The 15,817-nt window shown below is 38.3% G+C and overlaps 1 protein-coding gene across 1 annotated transcript in view; it reads right to left on the bottom strand.

Moving 5' to 3' along the window:
* Positions 1–15,817, bottom strand: part of BBX (BBX high mobility group box domain containing) — a 708,257-nt gene that overhangs the window by 49,271 nt on the left and 643,169 nt on the right. The window contains exon 14 of the mRNA XM_053705430.1: positions 5,491–5,682. Coding sequence (XP_053561405.1) covers positions 5,491–5,682 — 192 coding nt within the window. The remainder of the gene's footprint in view (positions 1–5,490; positions 5,683–15,817) is intronic.

A 15,817-nucleotide genomic window follows, 5' to 3' on the forward strand; every position in this document is an offset into this window, starting at 1 on the left:
TACACAATGTAAGAATGCCTGTTTTTTTATGTGGTCTGAAGACAATTGAGACCTGTGGAACCTCCCCCTTGGGGGAAGCCCCTTGAATTCCAGAAGATAACCTTGGGAGACTATTTCTAGCGCCCAAGGATCCAGAACATCTCTTGCCCAAGCCTGAGCGAAGAGAGAGAGTCTGCCCCCCACCAGATCCGGTCCCGGATCGGGGGCCAACATCTCATGCTGTCTTGGTAGCAGTGGCAGGCTTCTTGGCCTGCTTACCTTTGTTCCAGCCTTGCATTGGCCTCCAGGCTGGCTTGGCTTGAGAAGTATTACCCTCTTGCTTAGAGGACGTAGCACTTGGGGCTGGTCCGTTTCTGCGAAAGGGACGAAAATTAGGTTTATTTTTGGCCTTGAAAGACCTATCCTGAGGAAGGGCGTGGCCCTTGCCCCCAGTGATATCAGAAATAATCTCTTTCAAGTCAGGGCCAAACAGCGTTTTCCCCTTGAAAGGAATGTTAAGCAATTTGTTCTTGGAAGACGCATCCGCTGACCAAGATTTTAGCCAAAGCGCTCTGCGCGCCACAATAGCAAACCCAGAATTTTTCGCCGCTAATCTAGCCAATTGCAAAGTGGCGTCTAGGGTGAAAGAGTTAGCCAATTTGAGAGCATGAATTCTGTCCATAATCTCCTCATAAGAAGAATCTTTATTGAGCGCCTTTTCTAGTTCGTCGAACCAGAAACACGCTGCTGTAGTGACAGGAACAATGCATGAAATTGGTTGTAGAAGGTAACCTTGCTGAACAAACATCTTTTTAAGCAAACCCTCTAATTTTTTATCCATAGGAACTTTGAAAGCACAACTATCTTCTATGGGTATAGTGGTGCGTTTGTTTAGAGTAGAAACCGCCCCCTCGACCTTGGGGACTGTCTGCCATAAGTCCTTTCTGGGGTCGACCATAGGAAACAATTTCTTAAATATAGGGGGAGGGACAAAAGGTATGCCGGGCCTTTCCCATTCTTTATTTACAATGTCCGCCACCCGCTTGGGTATAGGAAAAGCTTCGGGGGGCCCCGGGACCTCTAGGAACTTGTCCATTTTACATAATTTCTCTGGAATGACCAAATTCTCACAATCATCCAGAGTAGATAACACCTCCTTAAGCAGAGCGCGGAGATGTTCCAATTTAAATTTAAATGTAATCACATCAGGTTCAGCTTGTTGAGAAATTTTCCCTGAATCTGAAATTTCTCCCTCAGACAAAACCTCCCTGGCCCCCTCAGACTGGTGTAGGGGCACTTCAGAACCAATATCATCAGCGTCCTCATGCTCTTCAGTATTTTCTAAAACAGAGCAGTCGCGCTTTCGCTGATAAGTGGGCATTTTGGCTAAAATGTTTTTGATAGAATTATCCATTACAGCCGTTAATTGTTGCATAGTAAGGAGTATTGGCGCACTAGATGTACTAGGGGCCTCCTGTGTGGGCAAGACTGGTGTAGACGAAGGAGGGGATGATGCAGTACCATGCTTACTCCCCTCACTTGAGGAATCATCTTGGGCATCATTTTCTCTAAATTTTGTGTCACATAAATCACATCTGTTTAAATGAGAAGGAACCTTGGCTTCCCCACATACAGAACACAGTCTATCTGGTAGTTCAGACATGTTAAACAGGCATAAACTTGATAACAAAGTACAAAAAACGTTTTAAAATAAAACCGTTACTGTCACTTTAAATTTTAAACTGAACACACTTTATTACTGCAAATGTGAAAAAGTATGAAAGAATTGTTCAAAATTCACCAAAATTTCACCACAGTGTCTTAAAGCCTTAAAAGTATTGCACACCAAATTTGAAAGCTTTAACCCTTAAAATAACGGAACCGGAGCCGTTTTTATATTTAACCCCTTTACAGTCCCTGGTATCTGCTTTGCTGAGACCCAACCAAGCCCAAAGGGGAATACGATACCAAATGACGCCTTCAGAAAGTCTTTTCTATGTATCAGAGCTCCTCACACATGCATCTGCATGTCATGCTTCCCAAAAACAAGTGCGCAATAGAGGCGCGAAAATGAGGCTCTGCCTATGATTAGGGAAAGCCCCTAGAGAATAAGGTGTCCAATACAGTGCCTGCCGGTTATTTTACATAATTCCCAAGAATAAAATAATTCCTCAAAGCTATGAAGTATAAAATATGCTTATATATCAATCGTTTTAGCCCAGAAAATGTCTACAGTCTTAAAAGCCCTTGTGAAGCCCTTTTTTTCATTATGTAATAAAAATGGCTTACCGGATCCCATAGGGAAAATGACAGCTTCCAGCATTACATCGTCTTGTTAGAAATGTGTCATACCTCAAGCAGCAAAAGTCTGCTCACTATTTCCCCCAACTGAAGTTAATTCCTCTCAACAGTCCTGTGTGGAAACAGCCATCGATTTTAGTAACGGTTGCTAAAATCATTTTCCTCTTACAAACAGAAATCTTCATCTCTTTTCTGTTTCAGAGTAAATAGTACATACCAGCACTATTTTAAAATAACAAACTCTTGATTGAATAATAAAAACTACAGTTAAACACCAAAAAACTCTAAGCCATCTCCGTGGAGATGTTGCCTGTACAACGGCAAAGAGAATGACTGGGGAAGGCGGAGCCTAGGAGGGATCATGTGACCAGCTTTGCTGGGCTCTTTGCCATTTCCTGTTGGGGAAGAGAATATCCCACAAGTAAGGATGACGCCGTGGACCGGACACACCTATGTTGGAGAAAAGGTTAGGCGATAACCTTTCCAACAGTGGGTCTTGGGTGTCTGTAGCTGCTTAGATGCCTGAGATACAGGCTTCTAAGCAGCATGCCCCCTCCTCCTATACTTAACATTGTTAAGTATAAATAAAGTTGCACGGTGACGTCATCACGTTATTGTGCGTGACGTCACCGTGCATCCCGTGAAGCCCCGGCGATGCCTGTCACTCTACAATCGCCGGGGTAGGAGCGGTTAGGAGCCCCCAGATCTCCCTCAAGGTGGGAGAGTGCTCATGACGGCTCTGAGCTGTCATTAGCACCAGAGTGAGAAACTCTGTGACGGCTCAGAGCCGTCATTAGCACTCAAAGGGTTAAAGAGACATAAAACCCAATTTTTTTTTCTTTCATGATTTAGATAGAACCTAATATTTAAAAGAACTTTCTAATTTACTCCTATTATCAAATGTTCTTGGTTTTCTTGTTATCCTTTGTGGAAAACAGAAATGTAAGCTCAAGAGTGTGCAGGTCTGCAGCACTATATAGCAGCAGTTTTGCAACAATGTTATACATTAGCAGGGGCATTAGATGGCAGCACTATTTCCTGTTGTGTAGTGCTTCAGGCATGTGCACGCTACCTACCTAGGTATCTCTTCAACAAAGAATAACATGAGAATGAAAAAAAAATTGATAATAGAAGTAAATTGGAAACTTTTTAAAAATTGTATCCTCAATCTCAGTGCTTTCCAAACTGTGTGTCGGGACAAACTAGTGTGTCGGCAGCAGTGTGTAGGTGTGTCCCTGCTTCAGCACAAATTTTTTTAAATTTCATTTTTTGTTTTTGTTTCTGACTTTCCGCCTGCCTGCTATGCATATCACATGGTTGACTCGTGATTTATACCTAGGGGTCACAGATCATCTTAACCTATTGGTGCAGCTCAGTGGGAACTGAAACTATTCCCATTGGTGGCTTATTGGCTCCTGACTGCATGTGTGTCTCCTTAATTGGCTCGTGACTGCACGTGTAGTCAGTGAGTGGGACAGCAGTATGTTTGCAGCGTGGGCAGTAGTCAATCGGACTCACCGTGCTCTGAGGGTGGCAGCTTAAAAGCTGAGCTGAAGTCATAAGTCAGTGGGGTTTTTTTGCAGCTAGCTCCCAGTAATGCATTGCTGCTCCTGCTCTTGATATATGGATAGGAAGTGGAAGCTTAAAAATGCTTGATGATGAAATGCGAGTGTCTTTAGCTAATATTCCACCAAATATTCAGAAATTGTGTTCATCCCATCAACCTCATGCAGCCCATTAAAATAGCAAGTAGCTATTGGTGTTATTAAACTTTTTTTTAATTCTTGCACATACATACTGTTACTTGTAAATACATTTCGTTATTATATCATTTATGTATGTGTCCATATCTCTTAAAACAAGTTAGTTTAACCTCCTGTTTGCCAGTACAACTGAATTACTGTGTCGCGAAATTATGTGAGTCTAAAAAGTGTGTCGCCAACATGAAAAGTTTGGAAAGCTCTGCTCTATCTGAATAATGAAAGAACATTTTTGGGTTTAATGTCCCTTTAACTATCTTTTTTGACTCCCTCTTCAATCTCTCTTTTAATCCTCTCCCTTCTCTCTCAGGCCATATCTTCTCTTCACACTTTCCCTTCTCTCATATTTATTCACTCTTTTTTCTCCACTCTCTCTTAGCTCTACCTTCTCTTCTCCACTTCTACTTTTCCTCTGCAATCTCTCTCTTTCAGAAGTAACAGTCTAAGCACTAATGGGATCCCTACGGCCCTAAAGGAATAACATATCCTTGCCCTTTCAAGGCTAAATAGTATTCCTTTAGAAAATATTTTTAGCACATAGCCCAGAATGTGTTTGTCAGTGCTGCAATAGGAGTGTACATTCTGCAAATAAAATGTGCCATCTTTGCTACTTACAACATGCCACCAAACTTCAGACTCAACATTCACTAACTTTCACTCGCCACCATTAAATTTCCACTTGCCAATGGCTAGTGGAAATTTTGAGCCCTGTGTATGTCTATGTTAAAGCCCTTTGCCTGCCTCATATCTTTAAGCCCTTATAACCTTTGTATGCAATATTTGTTTTGAATAATTTATATTAATATCTAAAAGATAGTGTTATTATGAGTGTAGCTATACTTTGTAATGTATTTTTTGTGTGTTTTGTACAACTTTTCTGTTTTGTGAAACAGTTAACCAGAGCTCTGAAGTCGTGGTAATGATTCTAACATATATCACGATTGCGCTTACACAATTGCGTTTACTTTCAACGAGCGGTAAGCCAGATGACTGCAAACCTCACAATATACCCCTTATCGCTCGGGTGCAGACGTTTGCGCTCCACTTGTAATTTAGCCCTAAATACATGCTAGATAGAATGGTGCATTCAAAGAAAAGATTTGTCTGTGAATGATATAGAATGTATTTTTTTAAAGTTTCATTGGACAAAATAAGTGTAAAGTTTGAATGTCTACAAAAATAATGGGAGCTGCCAAGTGTGCAGCCAATGGTTGTGTGAAATATAACCGTGTTCTGCACTTCCAGTTCTAACAGGGACTGAAAAGCTCACATTTTCATAATGTAATTACAGGAAAAGGGGAGAAAATAAATAATTAAAGTATATTGTAGTTTTTTATATGTACAATTTATCATCTTATATTGCCACCTCAAAGCGTTTAATGTCCCTTCAAGCTATTTTGCCTGACCTAAAAATCAATTTAAACTTGTGCGTGTGAATTTGCAGTCTTACCAAGAAATTGTTCCCCCGAAGAGCTCTGACCATCCACAGTCCGGACAAGGTGCGTAATTTTATTTTTTCTTGCTTTTCTTTTTTGACTTCCAACCAGAGGTTCCTGAATGGCTGCGGTATCTGGAATGTTAGGATCTGTAGAATTACTTCTTGGTGAGGAGGCTCTGGTGGCTTTATCTTCTAAAATTATGGCTAGAGGAGTACAATTTTTTTAACACATACATCAATGCTTTAACAAATTAAAACAGCAAGGCATAACATAAAAACTGCAATTCAGTGTATTTTCAATATGTTTTATTTTGTATCATATAGAAAAATAGCAGTTGAGATTTCATATGATCCATGTTTTTAAACAAATACCGATTCCCTTTTAAAATGCTTAATCAAGTATAGTTAAGCAGATAAAGCATGCGATTTTAAACAATTTTCCAATTTAATTCCATTAACAAAATGTGCACAGTTTTTTATTTACACCTACTGAGCATGTGCAAGAATTCCTAGAATATAAGTATATGCACTTGTGATTGGCTGATGGCTGTCACACGATACAGGAGGAGTGGAAATAGACATAACTGAACTTCAAATTAGTACTTTTTTTTCTGACAAATTTCAGACTAGTGCTACTGCATTGTCTTTTATCATGCATTTGTTGATTATGCAAATCTACTGTATTTACTAGTCCTTTTTTTCCAGTAATTTCAGTAATTTTTTCCAGTAATTTACCCATGCAAATGGTGTTTATTTTTTCAGTTTCTAGAAAGAAGCAGGAGTACATTTGACCATTTCTATTTATAGGGAAATGGTACCCAGTAATGTTCAGTGCACAATCTTATTTACATATGACCTTTAACTTGCCACAAAAAATAAGGTTAGTTATATATGCACTGTATTCATGGATTTTGCAATGCTTCCAAACCCCTACAAATACTGCAAGCAAAATGGCAAGTATAATATGTTTTAAAAATGTATTTTGTGGACAATTAGGTAATTACATTTAAGCTACTTTTACAAACCTAGTACTAGGTTTTCCTAAACGTAGTCTGAATGTCATTAGCCTGTTAAAGAAACATTTTACTGCACATTATACAGACCCTATTTATCTATAGATTCTAGAGCATGTGTCCCAAGTAGACTTGATCCCAAGATGCTTCTTAACTGAAATAAACTACTCAATCCCACAGCACTGATGTCAGTATTTTATGCAGCTAAAAGGAAGCTAGCCACAGAATAATATTTTTTTACTGAACTTGTGGCACTGCATAAGGCTGCATGCTGCTATTTCTGGTATCATTAACAAATCCAGTGTCATCTCATTTTGATAATCTGTCAGAGAAACTTAAAAATAAATTTTCTTGTGGGGAATTACAATGTTACAGTGTGATTAAGACCACAGTTTTTTTTTTATTCCCAGGTGGTAAATTCTATTATTTTTACAAGGTACACAAATAATCTGTTAACAATTAAAATTGTATTAGTAAAGACAAGTTGTCTAACTATTTTTTGCTCTAAGCATTTTGTAGCTTCATGTCTCACTGATTAATCTAGCCAGCTGTATGCAGGTGGTTGCTTAATATTATTTGCAATACTAAACCTTCATTGACAGGAAAGTAATGCATAATAAACTTGAGGCAAATGCAAGTTAAATTGTAGTAAACATTTAAGTTTAATTTGTAGTTGATGCCAGCTGAGAATTTATATCAGTGTAAGGTGCTCACCTGTTAAAGGTACATGAAACCCAAAATTTTACTTTTATGATTCAGATAGGTCAAAAAAATCTAAACAACTCCCCAATTTACTTCTATTATCTAAATTTGCTTTGTTCTTTTGGTAGCCTTGGTTAAAAAGTATACCTATGTAGGCTCAGGAGCAGCAATGCACTACTGTAGCTATTAGGTGATTAGCTACTGCTAATATACAGGTATGTCTCTTGCTATTGGCACACCCAATGAGTTCAGCCAGCTCCCAGTAGTGCTTCGCTGCTCCTTTAACAAAGGAAACAAAGAGAATGAAGGAAATGTAATAATAAAAGTAAATCAAAAGTTTAAACATGTATGCTCTCTCTCACTGGTTTTCAAACCTGTCCTTAGACCTCCCTAACAGTCCACATTTTGAGGATATCTTAACAGGAGCATCACAGAAGAAAGGATGGAGTCCCAGGTTAAGATAAAACAAATTCTTTATTCGATTCTTTAAAAGTGAAGTTCAAGTGAGTCGCAGCTCACACGGACACAAAATCAGCCAGAAAAAGAGTGGAGAGATGAGCGTAGCACCAGTGGCTTACATGTTTCGGCTAAATGCCGTAATCATAGCCTAAGGTGCTATACCTGTGTAATCTTTAAAAAGGGTGAGAAGTGATTCAATTGGCTAAAACACTTACAAGGATTAAAAATGTACGCCCATTTCAACACACCTAGCATGCACATAGAAGTTAACCCTATACATGTCATAATATATTAGAGCAAGGGGTGTTTGATGTGAAAGGAGAAATACGAGATGTGAAAGTGTAATGAAAAGAAAAAGATAGTGAAAGAAATATAGAATAGGAAAGAGAAAAGAGACTGAAAAAACAGCGCATGAATTAAAGGGACAGACTAGCAGCAATATAGGTAATGTAGACTCGTTGTGGACTAGGGATGCTTAGAATGCTCACATTAGAGGATGTATATAACCACAATATACGAGGTAGAAGTCAATGTAACATAATGATATGATAACTGATGTGAACATGTAAACAATAAGCTGATATGTCCACATTATAAGCTTAAACACGCACTGTCGCTAAGGCAAAAAGAGGAGAAAAGAAGAATAAAGAGAAGAGAGAAGAGGAGAAGAAAAAGAAAAAAGAAACCCATAGAGAAAGAAAATAGAAAAGGAGAAATAGTGGGGGCAGATGTATATACATATAGCACATATATAAAAGTACATGAGGATGCTTACATATACACCCATATACTGATTAAGCTGATGTATATAGAAGGAAGGCAGAAATATAGTGTACACAAATTTGATGCTATATATGTGAATATATAGGGTATATAAGATTTAAAACTATGCTACATGAATATGAAGGAACCACAATAGACTCCCTATGTGATAGATTATGCAGCTGTAGCTACACTATATAAAACATATAATACATGCAATACAAGCATTCAAAACATGTGTTAATGAACAACATCAAATTAGAGAATATAGAGAAGAAGAGAAAATTGTGTACACATGTATCTACAATTAGACACGTATGAAGACTGTCAGGGAATATAGGACTAAAGGAATATGCCGTTGTAAATGAATAGGACAATAGAAAAAAATTTATGTATATATATTATGAATTGACCTATATATTGACATATAAAAATTTATTCCCAAAAATTGATCAGATCAAATTTGGAGTTTAGCCCTTGGGGAAGTCTGGTTTTTAACTGGAAAATCCAAAAGGTTTCACGTTTTGCTAGAACTTTGTCTATATCTCCCCCCTCTCATAGGGACTTTGGCTTTTTCAATAGCTGCCCACCTGAACGAATTAAGGCAGCAGTTGTGTTTGGTGGCAAAATGTTGCACTAAAGGAGTCGTAGCCGTACCCCTAGTTAGGGAGGAGATATGTTCTCTTATTCTAGAGTTAACATCCCTAGACGTGAGACCAACATATTGAATATTGCAAAGGATGCAGGTTACAAGATATATGACATTGGTGCTGGTACAATTTAAACAGGATTTTATAGGATAAACAGTCCCTGTTACAGTTGATCTGAACTCTGTCGTAATTTGTGCATAGTCACATGGCTTACACTTTTTGTGGCCACATCTATACATGCCCTGATGTCTCAACCAAGAGCTAGTATGTTGTGTGGTAGATCTGAGTTGTGTAGGTGATAGAATTGAAGCCAAAGTGGCACATTTTTTGTAAGAGCATCTGATGCCATTTTTCACTACATCTGTGAGCTTGTCGTCTGCAATTAGAAGAGGAAAATGCCTCTTGATAATATTACAAACCTCGGGGTATTGAGCACTGTACTCTGTAACAAAGTGAATACCCTGAAAATTGCTTTTAGTATTCTTGCATTTATCAAGTAGCATTGACTCTCTTGGAATGAGGTTAACCTGTTGTCTTGCCTGTTTAATGTGTCGTTTAGAATATTTTCTCAATCTTAGTCTGTTTTCCAATAGGCTAGCTTCATGTTCAAAATCTTCCTCCCTACTACAATTTCTTTTGATGCGCATAAATTGGCCTTTCGCCACAGCATAAGCGGTGTTGGTAGGATGACAAGAAGTGGCATGTAGAAGTGTATTACCTGATATTGGTTTACGGAAGACCTTGGTAGAAATAGTGCCATTACAATTACCAGTAAGTGTGAGGTCAAGATAGTCTATATTGACTGGATCAGAGATGAAGGTGAAACTGAGGTTCAACTCATTCTGATTCAGCCAAGATATAAATTTGGGCACATCTTCTGAAGAACCAGACCAAATACATAACAGGTCATCTATATATCTCTTGTAGAAATATATAGAAGACCTGTAGGGATTAGTGTCTCCATAGATGCAGTTAATCTCCCAAAAGCCTAAGTAGAGATTAGCATATGAGGGGGCAAATTTTGCCCCCATAGCTGTACCCCTTTTCTGAAGATAGAAGTTTGACTCAAAACAAAAGAAATTGTGAGTGAGTAAAAATTCTAATACACGAATGATAAAGCTTTGAAAGTTCTCAGTGTAATCTGTATAGTTAGCTAAAAAGAATTTTATAGCCATGATGCCTTCTGTGTGGGGTATGGAAGAATACAGGGTTATATACATCCTCTAATGTGAGCATTCTAAGCATCCCTAGTCCACAACGAGTCTACATTACCTATATTGCTGCTAGTCTGTCCCTTTAATTCATGCGCTGTTTTTTCAGTCTCTTTTCTCTTTCCTATTCTATATTTCTTTCACTATCTTTTTCTTTTCATTACACTTTCACATCTCGTATTTCTCCTTTCACATCAAACACCCCTTGCTCTAATATATTATGACATGTATAGGGTTAACTTCTATGTGCATGCTAGGTGTGTTGAAATGGGCGTACATTTTTAATCCTTGTAAGTGTTTTAGCCAATTGAATCACTTCTCACCCTTTTTAAAGATTACACAGGTATAGCACCTTAGGCTATGATTACGGCATTTAGCCGAAACATGTAAGCCACTGGTGCTACGCTCATCTCTCCACTCTTTTTCTGGCTGATTTTGTGTCCGTGTGAGCTGCGACTCACTTGAACTTCACTTTTAAAGAATCGAATAAAGAATTTGTTTTATCTTAACCTGGGACTCCATCCTTTCTTCTGTGATGCTCTGACCAGCTATTGAGTCCAGGTTTACACTCCTCACTAACCGCTGGGCCGGGTGAATATACAGATCGTCAACACACACACCCCCTCCTTACGTCACGCGGTGACGTTCACAGAGCTGCAGACCGGGTTTTGCATAGAGGCGGAAGCAAGAGAAGTCGGCAGACACGCTGCCATCGGATATCGCTCCGTGTATATACAGGATTTCTCCCTTCAGTGCTCAAGGTACACCTCTTATATTGGCTCACATATGTACTGTTTGGGGGGGTGTCTATCGACCTAAGTCCCGGTGCCTGGCTTGGCAATTTCTACTTACACATGGTTATAAGTGCAACCACTACTCCTTTGCCTTTGCTATCTTAACAGGAGAACAGGTTAATAATCTGCTGCTTAATAAACGTAGTTATTTTGCCTGTCCTTATCCACGGTAATACTGAAAACATGACCTGTTGGGGAGCCCTGAGGGCAGGTTTGAAACAGTGCTCTATCTAAATCATGAAAAAAAAAATGGTTTGTATGTCCCTTTAACTTCAATCTCCCCTCTGAGATTCTGTATCCTAGATAGCTATATTTCTTTCTATGGGTTCAATGATCAAATATTCTCCAGCTGGGAAAGAAATTGTGCAGACTTCCCTAAGAAAAATAGAGTAATCTGGAAGTCCTTTAGAGGCGATATAACTTCCATAGAAAGTAATGAGGCTCTATAGAATACAGAATTTCACAGGGGAGAGTGAAGTTAACTGAAACTTATATCAATTTTCAGTTTGCAGCAAATATAAATACAATTTAACTTTACTTTGCCTCTAGTTTAGGATATATTACTTTTCTTTCATGTAATTGGTCCATGAGCTAGTGAAGTATGGGATATACAATCCTACCAGGAGGGGCAAAGTTTCCCAAACCTCAAAATGCCTATAAATACACCCCTCACCACACCCACAATTCAGTTTTACAAACTTTGCCTCCTATTGAGGTGGTGAAGTAAGTTTGTGCTAAGATTTCTACGTTGATATGCGCTTCTCAGCATTTTGAAGCCCGATTCCTCTCAGAGTACAGTGAATGTCAGAGGGATGTGAAGGGAGTATCACCTATTGAATGCAATGGTTTTCCTCACGGGAGATCTATTTCTTAGGTTCTCTGTTATCGGTCGTAGAGATTAATCTCCTACCTCCCTTTTCAGATCGACGATATACTCTCATATTCCATTACCTCTACTGATAACCGTTTCAGTACTGGTTTGGCTATCTGCTATATGTGGATAGGTGTCTTTGTTAAGTATGTTTTCATTACTTAAGACACTCTCAGCTATGGTTTGGCACTTTATGTATTTTATAAAGTTCTAAATATATGTTTTGTACTTATATTTGCCATGATTCAGGTTTTCGGTATATTTGCTTTTGCAGACTGTCAGTTTCATATCTGGGAAATGTTTTTTTTTAAAAAAATGTTATTTCTTACCTGGGGTGTAGTCTTTTTTCAATTGACTATCTTTTAAATTCGCGGGCAGAATTAGGCTCGCAAGGGCGCAAAATGCTAAAGTTTATTGCGTCATTCTTGGCGCAAGATTTTTTTGGTGCGAAGTTACGTTCGTTGACACAATTTCGTCATCTTAGCTGATGCCAAGTCCTTCACAAGGTTGCGTCTTCTGTTTGTGCCGTGCGTCATACTTGGCACCAAATATTTTCATTATTTAAGACCCCATTCCTATATGCCTCTTGCCTTTTCTCTATGTCAGAGGGCTATGCCAGCGGTCGCCAACCAGTGGTCCATGGACAACTGGTGGTCCACAAGAAGATGTTGGTGGTCCTTGACACCATCAAGCAGGAATTAATCTCCTCTGATGGTGTCACCCCTGTCGTGCCGCAACTCCCTACAGTGCCTGGCTGGACATCAGTAAAGACCAATGGAGGAGTTAAATTAAATTTTCCCTACGCACGTTGAGTAGTACTGCGCAACTTGTGTAGCTAGATTGTATTTTAAACTCCTCCCGCCTTGCATGTTGCTTAGAGGAAGATGATTCCATTCTAAAGCCAGCAGAGGTTGGTATAGTCTTGGCTTGAAATAGTGGAATTAAAGTATATAAAAAAGAAAATCTTAATTTTTTTTCCCCTCATATTTCATTTATTTTCTTCCCTTTACCTGTCTCTTTGTAGTAGTTTTCCTAATTCCTTCAGATGGACTTACATCACTGTTTGTCTTCCCCATCTTCTTTTTTTTTAAAATTAAATATGAATTATTTTTATTCTAATAATTTTCCCGCACACAAAGCCATTCCACCTGAATTCCAGTAATTGTCATCCAGCATCAGCCATATCCCACCAGTATTATAGTAATTGACATTAAAATCAGTCATGGTTAGCACACATCCATATTGAGAGCTTTCTGATATAAACTTAATTTATGACTCCAACGTCTGGCCATGATCATAAGTAGTTTTGAATAATTCCTTACTGGGAAGCCTTGTGGTCCTTTTAAGCATAATTCTTTTTCCCCACTTTCTGCCTCTCTGTTACTAGCTCAAAAGTTAGCTCTCAACCTTCATCTGTCATTTTGAAGTATTCTCGTATTCTCTCAGTTCTGTCATTCAGTTAGTTAATTCCAAAAAAAAAAATCTTAAAAATGTGTAAATATATACATAATGTAAACTTAGCTATGGTTATACTAGTTATGTACAATATGTGTGTGTGTGTGTATATATATATATATATATATATATATATATATATACACACACACATATACATTATATACAGGTTTGTACTTTAAAAAAAAAAAAAAAAATCATGTTAGTGGTCCACGGGATTCAAAATTGTGAGTTTAGTGGTCCCTGAGGACCGAAAGGTTGGCGACCCCTGGGCTATGCGGTTTGCATTTTTTCCCATTCCTGAAACTGCCATATAAGGAAATTGATAATTTTGCTTTATATGTTGTTTTTGTCTCTTACATTTACAAGATGTCTCAATCTGATCCTGTCTCAGAAATCACTGTTGGAACTCTGCTGCCGGATAACTGTTCTACCAAAGCTAAGTGCATTTGCTGTAAACTTGTGGAGGTTATATCTCCAGCTGTTGTTTGTAATAGTTGTCATGATAAACTTTTACATGCAGAAAATGTATCCATCAGTAGTAGTTCATTACCTGTTGATGTTCCCTCAACATCTAATGCACAAGATATACCTGTAAATTTAAAATAATTTATTTCTGATTCTATACAGAAGGCTTTGTCTGCCATTCCGCCTTCTAATAAATGTAAAAGGTCTTTAAAAACTTCTCATAAAGTTGATGAAATTTCAAATGACCGACAACATACTGAATTATCCTTCTCTGATGAGGATCTATCTGGTTCAGAAGATCCTGCCTCAGATATTGACACTGACAAATCTTCTTATTTGTTTAAAATGGAGTATATTCGTTCTTTGTTAAAAGAAGTGTTGATTACATTGGATATGGAGGAAACTAGTCCTCTGGATATTAAAACTAGTAAACGTTTAAATTCTGTTTATAAACCTCCTGTGGTTATTCCAGAGGTTTTTCCAGTTCCTGATGCTATTTCTGATATGATTTCTAAGGAATGGAATAGCCCTGGTACTTCTTTTATTCCTTCTTCAAGGTTTAAAAAATTGAACCCTTTGCCAGCAGTTTCTTTAGAGTTTTGGGAAAAGATCCCTAAAGTTGATGGGGCTATCTCTACTCTTGCTAAACGTACTACTATTCCTACGGAAAATAGTACTTCTTTTAAAGATCCTTTAGATAGAAAACTTGAATCTTATCTAAGGAAAGTATATTTATTTATATTTAATATATGCTGGTCATCTTCTCAGGCCTGCAATTTCTTTGGCTGATGTTGCAACTGCATCAACTTTTTGGTTGGAACATTTAGCGCAACAAGAATTAGATTCTGATTTGTCTAGCATTGTTCGCTTACTCCAACATGCTAATCATTTTATCTGTGATGCTATTTTTGATATCATCAAAATTGATGTTAAATCTATGTCTTTAGCTATTTTAGCTAGAAGAGCTGTGTGGCTTAAATCTTGGAATAAAATAGGCAGCACAGCGTTGTATTTGCAAGATAAAATAGGATGTTTAATCCATATCAATTCAGAGTACAAACATACACACAGGTAGGAGGTAAGAAGGGGGCGTGTCCTTACGCGTTTCGTGCCTCAGGGCACTTAGTCATAGGATGTTAGCCTGTTGAACACGGCCTGGTTAAATTCCAACCTGCACCAATCACATATGTGAAACAAGGCTGGAAATAATCACGCAAGTGTGAAAGAGGCCAAAGCAGTTAAAACATCTAGGGGAATGTACTTAAATTCATTCCAAAAAAAGGTTGAACAAGAAATTATTGAATACAATCAGAGTTTGAATTCTGAAAGTACCAAACGAGTACGTAGCAATCTCAATCATAAAGAAAATCTTGCAATAAGACAGCTACGCGATAACCGCGACATTGTCATCCGATCTTCTGATAAGGGTGGCAATGTCGTGGTTATGAATAAAACAGATTATGTGAGAGAGGCAAAAAGACAATTAACGGATGGTGTCACCTATAGAGCTTTGTCTTCCAATCCTACAGGAGCCTTTAGGAAGAAATTGGAGAAGCTGGTGGATGAGGGAATATCTATTGGTATTTTTGAAAATAAGGACAGGATGTCATTGATTCCAGCATTTCCTGTGATGCCCATCTTTCACCACCTGCCCAAGACCCACAAAGATCTGGCCAATCCTCCAGGACGCCCAATCATATCGGGCATTGGTTCATTATTTGAACCATTATCGCAATGGGTTGATTCTGTTTTACAGCCCTTGGTAAAAGGCTTGAGTAGCTTCCTTAGGGATTTGGGCCATTTGATCTCGCTCCTTGAGAGTGTGGAGTGGTGTGAGGGTTTTGGGTGGGTGGTGATAGATGTGGTATCACTTTATTCCAACATCCCCTATGCTTTAGGACTAAAAGCAATTTAATTCTTCCTTAAAACTAGGACAGACTACTCTGAAATCTTT

This window comes from Bombina bombina, chromosome 3 (assembly GCF_027579735.1).
Source record: "Bombina bombina isolate aBomBom1 chromosome 3, aBomBom1.pri, whole genome shotgun sequence".
Taxonomy (NCBI): Eukaryota; Metazoa; Chordata; class Amphibia; order Anura; family Bombinatoridae; genus Bombina; species Bombina bombina.